Here is a 12,924-nt window from a genome sequence, read left to right on the forward strand (position 1 = left end):
ATCAATCAGAAAAAAGATCAAAACAAAATGAAGAAAGCCTAAGGTTCATGTGGGATACCATCAAAAGGAATAACCTACGTATAATCGGAATTCCAGAACAGGAAGAGACAAATAAAACCACAGAGAAAATTGACAAAGATTTGCTGGAAGAGAATTTTCCTGGTATGATGAAAGGTGAGAGTATATCCATTAGGAAGTCCAACGAACGCCAAACAGGATAGAGCCCAAAAGAAAATCACCCACATACATCATCATCATCAAACTCACCAAAACCAAAGACAAAGAAAGAATCATGAGAGCAGCACGGGGAAAATGAAAAGTTACCTAGAAGGGGCAACCAATAAGACTAAGCTTGGATTTCTCGACAGAAACCATGTAGGCAAGAAAACAATGGGATGGTATATATAAAACACTGAAGGAGAAAAATTTCCAACCAAGAATTATGTACCCAGCAAAACTGTCTCTCAAATATGATGGTGAAATTAGGACACTTCCAGATAAGCAGAAATTAAGGGAATTTGTTAAAACCAGACCAAACTTACAAGAGATGCTAAAGGGAGTCCTTTGGAGAGAGAAGCAACAACAGCCACCAACAACTGACCATTAACGCACATGATGATATAACCCAGAAACCAACCCAGCTATGGAAGTATCTAAAGTAAATAAGCCTACAAGATAATAAACAGGGAACCAGAGACATCAATTGACAAATGAGGGCAACTACAAACCAAAAAGAGGGAAAAAACTGTGTCGCTACAGAACTTGTAGATGGTAGGGACGTCAAGACAGCTACAAGATATAATGGACTGTTCTAAACTTGGGAAGAAAACGAACCTGCACATCAAAAAAGAGGACCAGCATAAATATTCAGCAAATACTAAAACAACAGCAATGAAGGAAGTGATAACACGCTTCATAAACAAAATGAGCTCAGCACAGAAAATTATATGGAAGAAATGGACACCATGAAAAAGCACATGACAAAAATGACAGCAACAAATTCATATTTTCCAATAACTACAAGGGACTTATCTCTAAGATTCATAGTGGAAGAGTGGATGACCAAACTATGGTACATACACATAATGGAATGCTATGCAGCACTAAAGAATAATGTAGAGTCTGCAAAACATCACATAATATGGATGAACTTGGAGGACATTATGCTGAGTGAAATAAGTCAAAAAGTCAATCAGAGAAGGACAATATAGTATTTTATATATATATATATATATATATATATGTAAAATATAGATTAGTTTGTCGTTGTGGAGAGTCAAGGAAAGGTTTATATATGGAGGGAAAATTTCTTTGGTTGGTTGCCAGGGGTGGGAGGGGAGGGGAAGGAACACTGCAAAAAAAAAAATTGCATTGACCCATGCCACTTTAGTTTTGTGTATTTCACTGTACATAAATTACATTTCAATAAAATGCATTAAAAAAAAAGTTATCACTATCTCTCCTTTTACTATATAATTTTAGGTCCTACTGTATCTCACATTTTCTACCCAGAATCTCAAAAACTCCCGCTGTTTAGCACCCCTCAAGTACAGAGTGTTATGATCATCTATTACATTAGAATTATGTCTAATTATAAAAAACAATAAAAAATCATGCTTTATATGCACTATCTCATTTAATCTCCACAGTACTCTCTGGAGACGAATGTCATCATTACTGTCATTGTATAGCTAAGGAAAGAGAATTAGTACAACTTGCTGAAAATTGCAAAGCCAGTAAGGGAGGTAAGTGGGTTTCAAACTTAAGTCTGTCAAGGTCTAAAGTCCATGTTCCTTACTACCCTGCTATCCTGCCTCCCAGGCAGGCTGTAACTCTTACACCCTTACTACTTATATTACTCCATCCCAGGCTTCAATTATCTGTCCCCACTGATAACCCTAGAAGGAGCTCCAGTGGCATAGTACCTAAGGTACTTGACTGCTAACCGGAAGGCTGGAGGTTCAAACCACCAGTCACTCTGCGGAAGAAAGACTGGGCAATCTACTTAAGTAAAGATTTGCCACCTTGGAAATCCAAAGGGGGTTGCTATGAGTCGGAATCAACTCAATGGCAGCAAGTTTGGTTTTTTTGGTTTGATGATCCTAGAGTGTGTTACTGGCAATCACGTAAGAGTTTGTGTCCACATCAAAAGCACATGTATGCAGTCATCTTGGCTGCTACAGTCACAGTGGGTCAGCAGGCAATGGTTTTCTGATATAGTAGCTGTGAATTATCTCTTACTCCTCTCTCTGCTATCAGGGAATGAGGGTTTGGAAGGGAGAGGAGGAGGATGAAGAGGAGAAAGAAAAAGGGTGGTGGGGATGGGGACCCACCAGAAAAAAGGCAAAAAGGAGGAGTCATCAGAAAATGGGAGAAAGCACATACTGGTACCAGCCAGAGCTTCTTGGAACAGTTCCCAGTCTGGCTGCCAAAGAGCTCTGGAATATATTTGTTAGAGCTGGATTTTTGTACAGTCCATGGCAGACTTTTTCTGACTGCACTCTGACAGTGAGACCCACACTTGAGTTTCAATGCCTGCTTCCCACACAGAAGGCGGGAGAATTCCAACTGAGCTCACCACTGGCCTCTTAGTAGTGTCTTTATCTGCTACAAGAGCTTAGAAAAGAAAGAAAAGACCACCACGTACCTCCTGCAGAATCACTATAGAATCACATCCCAATCTTCCAAAACTCTTGTCACAAAACACCTTAAGCGTTTTGAGTCTCCTTACCGAAACAACTGCTGCGATGAGGAACAAAGGTTTTACAGGCCGTAGCAATAGCTAGTTCAGCAGAGATTACAGTCTTTATGATCAGGTCTTCTACATGGGCCATCAACGCTGTGGGAAAAAAAAAAAAAAAAGAAGTACTAAAATAAATAATAAAATGTGTGGATCACAAGGACTGGATTCCAGAACACAATTATAAATGCATCAATTCAAGAAAGTCTCTAAGTGGTAGACTTCTGAATGGGTGCTGAAGGGAGCACATCTGTGACTAGGTAGACACAGTTAAGAATGTGGGTGTCTAGGGGATGCACTCAGGTGACATCCCGTGACAAAAGAGAGACACGGAATGGAAAAGGAACCTGCCTTTCTCACTCTTGCCTTAGTACCTTGTCCTTTACGGACAGAGAGACTCCTCTGGCATACTGCTTCCCATTTGCTCAAGGCTCAGCAATAGTGTCCACTTTGGTTCCTGGCCTTATACTCACAAACCCTACTCTGCTCATTCTCCAACTGGGCAACATGAATGAGAGAGATTAGCTTAGAAAAATCTCCACTCAGAGCCAATATGGACAGACTACAGACTACTTGTTACACAAAAAGCTGACAGTATTTTAGTAAGCAAGTTACTTCTAGAAGGATAAATTGAGTAAGGATTAAAGGAAAAAAATTATGCCTTCCAAACCAGAAATAAGAAAAGGGATCTCCAGGGTTATGGAAAGCTGGTTTTCCCTCTTGGAAGCAGCAGGAAAAAAGCAACACTCAGAATATCTCAGCATCGCCACCAGAGTTAGAGAGATGACTTCTAGCAAGAGATAATGGTGGTGGTACAAAGACAAGAGAAGTGATAAAAGAGAAGGCCCGGTACTCACCAGTTGTATCTCTGCCTTCTTGTTTCAGGTACCTAAGCATAGCACTCATGCTCCATTTGTTTCCATAATCCTCCACTTCAGGATCATCACAACTAAAACAAATTAATGCATCAAGGTCACATATGGGACTAGGCCTGGCTTTAGAAATAATGTTCTTTACAAATAGCCTTCTTGTCTTTTTTTAGTATTTAGAAAAATATTCATTTGACTGACTTCCACTCACCCACTTGTTCTTGGGCCTTTCTGTTAGGTAACCCTTGTACCAGTTTTGTCAGAGGAAATGAAAATGCATATAGCTCACCTTATTGAAGGGGAGAGGGGAGAAGAAGGCAAAATCTTCCTCAACCAAGCAATTAGGTATCACGAAAGAGCAGAAGAAACAAGTGAAAGAATGTAAGCAGATTTAACAGGATGATAATAAATTAACAGGTTGAAATGCTGAGGGGACAAACCTAGCCTTGGAGGTAAATGTTACCTAAGCCCACAAAGTAACCCCTGATGCCACTTTCAGACCAGCACCGCATCTGGATGGGCTAATGATCTAGTGGAGCACTGAATGAGCTCACCCAGCACGGAAGGGCTGTGACATCTGAAGCAAGCTCCCTCCTCTCTGGTGGCACAGAAGCCTTTGGGATACCTTCTGAGTTATCACTGAACGAGGCAGCAGAGCACCACGACCAGCGACGCAGCACCCCACTGCCACAGCAGCAGACCGACAAATGAGGGACACCCACAAACGATGGAAGAGCCCTCCAATCTGCAATTTGTGTTTTGTAATTGCCTCCTCATTCTCTACCACCGCCTACGCCCCACCAGTTCCACTGCCGCTCATTTTCCAAAGTGAAGGAAATGTATCTTCAACCCGTGGTCATAGGACACTGAATGAAACCTATACAGCTTTGGCAACTATGCCATCACTTCTAGATACCTTTCTTGCCTTGGACCTGCTAGGTACCTATTTTTAGTCTTAGTCAAAAGTAACTGTTTGGGTTTCTTTATTTTTCCACTTTCTGGCAAAATTGTCAGGATGAAAGAAAACAGAGCAGAAAACACATTTCCATACAGCCGAGCTGGTACTCTGTTCCACTGAATCCTTTTCTGAAATGGCCTCATTTCTTTCTTGATTTAAATTTTTCCTAATTTCTTCTTTTTTTCTCTCCCTTGATTATACAAGTGTTTGTTTTAGGAAATTTAGAAAAAAAAACATACAAAGAAGAAAATAAAAACCACTCACTCATAATCCCACCCACTATCTGTTAAGCACTGTTAACATGTTGGTATATAGCCTTCTGGTTTTTTTTCCCCCTCCCTCTCAGCAGAAATAAAGAGCTTTAGGTATCTTATAAGGTGACTTGATGATACAATGGTTAAGCAGTCAGCTGCTAACCAAAAACTTGGCAGTTCGAACCGAACCAGCATCTCCATGGGAGAAAGACACCGTTTCACCCAGCAGTTCCATTTCCAGGGGTGTAACCTTCAGAAACAATGAAGGATGTATGCACAGGATCACAGGCAAGTGTTTAATACTGCATGTGATTAGGTGGAAATAGCTGGGTACCAGACAGTACATTCAACTTGATCTTTTGTTTGAATAAAAAGATACTTGCTGCTGCTGTTGTCAAGTGCTGCTGAGTTAGTTTTGAGTCAGCACAGCAGGACAAAACAGTGCCCCGTCCTGCGTCTTCCTCACACGAGTCTGCTGAGAATCTGCTCTTGTGAAGGGTTCAGCCTAGACAACCCTCCGGACAAGTTCTACTCTATCACATGAGGTTGCTGTGAGTCAAAAGTCGACCTGACAGCACCCAACAAGAGTCAGACGGTGTGACACAGTGGCCACAACAGTGGGTTCCAGCACAGCACGACAGGCGCTGCAACGGCCTCCTCTCCTGACTCCTAAGAAGTTCCCTTTGCCTATTAAATCCTCACCCCAAGTCAAGTAAGGGAGGACAACAAGGGCGGCGTAATGTGTGAAGGCCTAGAGAGCAGTGACACTGTAACTGGGCTAGCGGGGGAGCAGCAGCAGTGGATAGCCTCAAAACTGTTAAGTGACTCCAACAGCTTTCCATCAGCTACATGGAGATAAAGGTAAAATGATCCTCCCATGTAGCACCTTAGCCTCCCAACTGTGCAACACCCACATCAGAGACTGACCTCCCTGGCTCCTGGCTCAGACACAGCCCATACCTGACATAGTCTCCACTCTTCTTGTTCACGCTGTAGTTGGTCAGGTGCATGAACTGGTTCCGAATGTTCTTGGCTCCTTGATCATATCGTACAGTTGCAAACCTGACAGGCAGGACAGAGGTTAAGAGCCAGGAGCAAGGTCTCAGAGAAATACAGGCTAGAACTAAGGATTGGTGAGAAAACAATACAAGGAGGGTGACATCCTTGTCTTACAAATGCTGAGGACCTACCAAGTGCCAACTATCATACGAAGCATTTCATATCTATAATATTACATGCAATTCAATCCTTAAAACAACCCTATGAGGTAGTGATATTATTCTAATTTTATAAATAGATGTGAAAACGGAAATGTGATCTAGAGAGATCAAGTAATTTGCTCCAAATCACATGGACTCCAAAACCCATGTTCTTAACCATTCGATGAAATGCTGCTTCTCTTCTATAAAACCTTAAACCAACAGGAAGAACCAACAATGAAAATAATGTTATTCAAAACCTGGGAAATTGTGTGTAGAATGGTGTGAATGAAGGACATCAGGCAGTTAGTAAATATGTATTGAGTGTAATCAAAAACGTTAAGCAAAAGGAAAAACAGGACAGTGTAGCAATGTATCGTTTAGACCTCACAGCCACAAAAATAACAGATCTGTAATATAACATAATTCATAAAATATAATGTCATTTCAGAAATGACAAAAACAGCAGCATTAACAGCAGACAAAGTCTAGGTCTGAATCAGAGCAATAAAGTGGGCAGGGTACAGAAGACTAATGAAAGAAGGCAAAGACAGAGGGATTCAACATGGAGACCACTAAAAACAGGGCAGCAGTGACATTCTGGGCCATCTGTGCCTCTGAGATTCTTCTGAAGGAAGTAACTGGAGGAAGAGAAAACTTTCCAGTGATGGTCAACATCAGCAAGAGGCCATTCAAGGTGAATGCCTATGGTAAATCTCAGCCCCTGTTTACATACCACCATAACCATATCACTCCTTCCTGAAGTGGTTTTCCCAAGAGGCACCATCCAAGTGTGTGAAAAAAAAAAAAAAAAAAACTAGAAGACCACAAGTTTATTTTCATATGATTTACAAATTATTTACACATGCTTACCCAGACTATGAAGTCAGCATGATCTGTTACCACATTAAAGGTCAGCATTTAGAAATTCTCCTCTTCTCTAATTCTTCTCACCCACTCACTATCTCGGCTCCCTAATTCTCTGTACCAGAAATATACAAGAGCCAAAGAAAGAAAACTGGAAGAGTAAGGAAACAAAAACAAAACAAAACATCATGAGGCCTAGAAAAGGGATGTGGACAAAGAGAAAATGTTGACCAGGCATGGATGGGTAAGGACGAGAATTAATAAGCATTACTTCTACCTCTAGTAGTGATCATCTAACTTCTAGCCATGTCATTCCTTACCTACCTATCCCAATAGTCCTCCAAAAAAGACTACCCAAGCAAGCCAGAGACAATCACACTCTGGATTCTTGTGAAATGTAAAAGGGGCCCATATGCTGACCCCACAGAGGCTGCCTGCCTCGCCTAGACATTACCTCACAGTAACATACTTCCTGCCATCCTCTCCCTCAAAAGAAAAATGACTTAGAGAGACAAAGAAGGTTCTGCTTCAGAGAAAACCGCTTTTCACGCCTCTTCAATATGAACACCTGATCTAACTTGGTCAACGTGAAAAGACTGGCAAAATCCAGGTGGTTAACTGCAATCTGGTACCCAACACAGCTGTCATTTTTATGCCCCTTTTTTCAGAGGTGGCATATCTGAAAAATAAGTTCTCTTCTTCCTAATCTTCTTTTTCACTGGGGGCAGTTATTTGGCCTGAACCTCAGCAATGACAAGATGATTTATGTCACAATGGGCTTCTCCAAAAGTGTGAGAAGCAGTAAAAAGTGCAAATTAAAGGAACAACAACCACCAAAAAAAGACCAAAACTAAGGTCAATGGAAAAGTTTGCCAAAAATACAAGAGTGCTACACTCTTTATCTTGCTGAGTCCAAGGGGGAGGTGAGAAGACCATGTAAGGGAAGGTCAGTCAGCACATGCACTCACCTTTCCTGCAAACCCAAGTAGGTCCAATGGTTCTCATTAACATCCATATGAATCAGACCATCCGCACCATCTGATCCCCCTTCCCACCATTTCCCTCTGACCATCTAAGCCAGAAGCCACACCAGTTTCAGAAACAGCCTACCAGAGATTAATCCATAAAGGCTTATGGGTTTTTTTTTCTTTTACTTTTGTTTTGTTTTGATCTTGAATTATTTGGCCATTATTTCAAAAGCAGTTCTTCCTTCCTGCAACCCAGTGGCAGCCAGGACCCATATGAAGAAGGCGGTGGACAGGATAGGAAGGCAGCCCAGAGGCAGGTGGGGCCTGTACTAAGAGGGCATCCAAGCAGGGCAGCGGCTCCCACAGGGTCAAAGTCCATATAAGGAAGGCACCTGAGTGGGGCAGTGCTTGAAGGGATCAAGAGATCGGCTAGATACACAAGAATTGATTTAACATGTTAAAAATAATGGGATCCAGAGTCCTCCTTATTGGAGAAGAGAGATATAAATATGCAAAGGGAATAAGCTAGAATGGGTCCTGTAGTTTTGAGCTACAGCTGGAGGGACTGGTATGAACTCCTGCTTTCATACATATAAATACTGCAGTAAATATACATATAAATGTGTATGTTTATGTGCATTTCCTAGCTCTGTCCACTGGACCTGACGGCAGGAATATCCCAGGAGCAAGGAGCATATCTAGCATCCAGATCTTAACTTCTAAATACCATTCTCCATTAACAGTAACCAGCACTCCTGGAAGAAATGGCTGAGTCCAGGGCTGAGGCAGAGAAAGAACAAGATGAGCCTGAAATGTCTTGTGCCAGAAAGTTAAGTACTCAAAGAATGAAGGGGACATCTCAAAAGAACACAAAAGCCATCTTGAAGGGGCTAACACTGGTCAAATCTAGAACAATCTGAGCAGCAACATGAATTGTGACAGTAGAGTATTATAAACAGGATTATAAACAGTCCACACTGATATAAAGTATTATAAAACAGGGACCCCCGAGTCCACACTGACATAAAGTATTATAAACAGAGATCCCCGAGTCCACACTGATATAAAGTATCATAAACAGGGATCCCCGAGTCCACACTGACATAAAATATTATAAACAGGGACCCCCGAGTCCACACTGATATAAAGTATTATAAACAGGGACCCCCGAGTCCACACTGACATAAAGTATTATAAACAGGGACCCCCGAGTCCACACTGACATAAAGTACTATAAACAGGGATCCCCGAGTCCACACTGATATAAAGTATTATAAACAGGGACCCCCGAGTCCACACTGATATAAAGTATTAAAACAGGGACCCCCGAGTCTACACTGATATAAAGTATTATAAAACAGGGACCCCCGAATCCACACTGATATAAAGTATTATAAAACAGGGACCCCCGAGTCCACACTGATATAAAGTATTATAAACAGGGACCCCCGAGTCCACACTGATACAAAGTATTATAAACAGGGATCCCCGAGTCCACACTGATATAAAAGTATTATAAACAGGGACCCCCAAGTCCACACTGATATAAAGTATTATAAACAGGGATCCCCGAGTCCACACTGATATAAAGTATTATAAAACAGGAATCCCTGAGTCCACACTGATATACAGTATTATAAAACAGGAATCCCCGAGTCCACACTGATACAAAGTATTATAAAACAGGGATCCCCAAGTCCACACTGATATAAACAAACAGAAAGAAAAGGAAGCTCTTCCTTGGAGTAAAATGCCAAATAAAAAAAGTAAAAAGAATGATGGAACTAGAAAATTATCATTTTATCATTTGGCAACGATTAGAGCAATAATTCATTCAGGTAAGAACCATCAATGGATGTTAAAATTCTTGGGTGAAATGAGATGAGGAATGAAATTTTACATGGTCTCAAACTCTCTGCTCATAAAATACTTATAAATTAATAAGGTAAAGACAAGGTAATTTTATGGTGGAGGAATCTGGCAGACATCACCTTACTCCAGGGGTTGAACATCATTAAGCAGACGCCATGTGCCAACAGATAAAATGCAATGGGAACACAGTATCACTTGTATGATATTCTGGCCCAAAATATATAACCTGGTTCTAATCATAAGAAAACACTAGACAAACCTAAATGGAGAGCTATTCTACAAAACAACTAGCTTACAATCTTCAAAAACCTTAGTGTATGAAAGTCAAGGAAAGACGGAGGAACTGTTCCAAACTGGAAACGACTAAAAAGACATGACATCTAAATATGTGTGATCCTGAATCATTCTGTTAGAAATAACATTATTAGGATAACTGGCAGAATTTGGATGGGATCTCTCTACAAAGGGCAAAGCAGCACTTCAAAATATATTTATAGATTTTCCATAATTTTGAAACTGGAAAAGTCTATATTGAAAAATTGATAAATTCACAATTTAAGAAAAATCTTGATTTTTCAGCTTCCCACAAAAAACAGAAAGCTCTGGTACCACCACCATCTATCAGTGACTTGTTGGCCCTGAAGAGGAAACGCCCCTTTAGATGGGAACCGGCCTCTCCAGGTCTCAGTCTTCACCCTGCCAACTTTGTTTTAGTCAATGTCCTTGTAAGCATTTAGGTTTGCCCATCCTCGATTCAGATCTTCACATGGGATCAAATTTCACATCGCTGAGGCTTGAGAGCTTCAATACAATTTATTAGCAACAAACTAAAAAGGGATCGATCACTCTCTACCCTGTACACCAGGGCCAAGTTTGCAAATACTTGTCCCAAAACAGACTTAAAATATGCATGATGAATTGAGTCTTCCCTCTTAATGAGATCAAGATTGAGGAAAAGCTCTCACGACAGAATTTTATAGCCTTGATCTTTAACCCAAAAAGGGTTAAAAGTCTTCGTCAAATTTGATATCCTGGGTCCTAGGTTGCAGCCTGTTGATGAATACAGAACTACTTGTCGATTTCTTTTTACCACACTGAAAACAAATACAGAATACCTTTATTCTTAAATCAAAAGCTGCTCTTCCTTTTTGCCTCCCCAAGTTTCTCATCGAAAATCAAGACTATGGGAACACTATGTTTAAAACTCCGGCGTGTCTGGGTGAAAAAAGGATTTCAGCGTCAGGCATATACCCCACTGCTGCTGGGTCAATTCCCACCCATAGTGACCCTATCAAAACTCACTGCCATCGAGTCAATTCTGACTCATAGTAACCCCCACTGGGTTCCCAAGGTTGTAAATCTATATGGAAGCAGACTGCCTTATCTTTCTTCTGCAGAGTGGCTGGTGGGTTTGAACCACAAATCCTTTTGGTTAGCAGCCAAATGCCTTAACCACTGCACCACCAGAACTCCTTTAGCAACCCTGTAGGACAAAGCAAAACTGTCCCATAGTTTCCAAGACTGCACATCTTTACAGAAGCAGACTACCACATCTTTCTCGGGCTAGTGGGATTGGACTGCTGACCTTTCAGTTGGCAGCTAAGCACTTAACCACTGCACCTCCTGGATTCCTTGTTGCTGTTACGTGCCATCAAGTTTGGACCCAACTCATAGGAATCCCTCCTTGGGTTTCCAAGGTGGTATCACTATGCAAGTAGATTGCCCAACCTTTCTTCTGAAGAGTGGCTGGTGGGTTTGAACCGCCAGCCTTCTGGTTAGCAGTCAAGTGCCTTAGGCACTATGCTACCGGAACTCCTCCTATGTTATTGTTGTTAGGTTCTGTCAAGTCGGCTCCGACTCATAGCAACCCTATGTACAACAGAACAAAACACTGCCCGGTCCTGCACCAGCCTCATGATCCTTGCTATACTCAAGGCCAATGTCGCAGCCACTATGTCAATCTATCTAGTTGAGGGCCTTCCCTTTTTTCATTGACCCTCCTCCAGTTTACAAAGCATATAAAAAACCCCTTGCCATTGAGTTGATTCTGACTTATAGTGACCCTCATTGGGTTTCTGAGGCGATAGATCTTTTTTTTTTTTTTTTAAATTGTGATTTGGGTGAAGATTTACAGAGCAAATTCACTTTGCATACAGCAGTTCACATACACTTTGTCTCATGACATTGACCACAGTTTACCACAATGCAACAGCTCCCCTCCCACTTCCTCCCCACAGTTACCTCTTCCCAGTGTCCATCCCTCCATGGACTTCTGCCCCCTGAGCTGTCTCCCTGTGCATAAGCAGCCCTTCTTTCTCCCATGATTGTTCTCTCCGAGGAGTGTATCTACTTGACGTAAATGTTCAACTCATGTGCCTGTCTTTTGTTTGGCTGGAAACCAGAGGTGTGAGTTCAATTCCAGACCCGAAGGGCAGCTAGGGGCCACAGTCTCAGTGGTTCCACCAGGCTCTATCGGACCAGCAAACCTGGTCCCCACCTTTTTTTCCTCCAAATGATTTTGAGTTTTGTTCCACATTGCTCTCCCTCTCTATCAAGGATCTCCTACATAGATCCCCTTCCAAGTGGATGACAGTGGTAGCCGGGCACCATCTAGTTCTTCTGGTCTCACAGTCGTATAGGCTGCAGATCAGATGGTGTACCAGTCACTAGGACTAATCGTTCCTATGAAGTTTGGTTTTCTTCATTCTTCTTTGCTCTGGACGAGGAGAGACCCATCGTTGCATCTAGATGGCAGCTTGCTACCTTTTAAGATCCCAGTCGCTACTCGCCAAAGTAGGAGGTGGAACAATGTTTTGTATAATATGTTATGCCAGTTGAGCTTGATGTCCCCTGCCAACTATGGTCCCAAGCCTGCAGGTTCAATTACTCGGTCTCTCTGGGTAGCTGGCTGTGACCAAGCAGTGACCACAACCTTGCCCCTTCAGCTCTACTATACACCTGGGAATTCTGATCATTCACATAAACTTATAGGACCATTGTCTGCCAACCCTATATATATTCTTGGATACACTTCCCATTTCATAGATATACCTAATCGTACAGCCTGTCCACCCATCTATCCACCCATATACCCATGTTTGTGAGGCAGTAGGTCTTTGTGGAAGTAGATTGCCCAGTCTGCCTTCCGTGGAGCAGCTGGTGGGTCTGAACCGCCAACCTTCTGGTTAGCAGTCAAA

General features: G+C 41.9%; 1 protein-coding gene across 1 annotated transcript in view; it reads right to left on the reverse strand.

Annotated features, from left to right (window-relative positions):
* TTLL5 (tubulin tyrosine ligase like 5) overlaps positions 1-12,924 on the reverse strand; it is a 305,298-nt gene that overhangs the window by 224,103 nt on the left and 68,271 nt on the right. The window contains exons 9-11 of the mRNA XM_042781014.1: positions 5,782-5,883; positions 3,598-3,689; positions 2,732-2,839 (exon numbers count right to left, since the gene is read on the reverse strand). Of these exons, the coding sequence (XP_042636948.1) occupies positions 2,732-2,839; positions 3,598-3,689; positions 5,782-5,883 (302 nt within the window). The remainder of the gene's footprint in view (positions 1-2,731; positions 2,840-3,597; positions 3,690-5,781; positions 5,884-12,924) is intronic.

Source organism: Orycteropus afer, unplaced genomic scaffold, assembly GCF_000298275.1.
Source record: "Orycteropus afer afer isolate SDZICR_OR568_19922 unplaced genomic scaffold, OryAfe1.0 scaffold00079, whole genome shotgun sequence".
In the NCBI taxonomy this organism is placed as follows: domain Eukaryota; kingdom Metazoa; phylum Chordata; class Mammalia; order Tubulidentata; family Orycteropodidae; genus Orycteropus; species Orycteropus afer.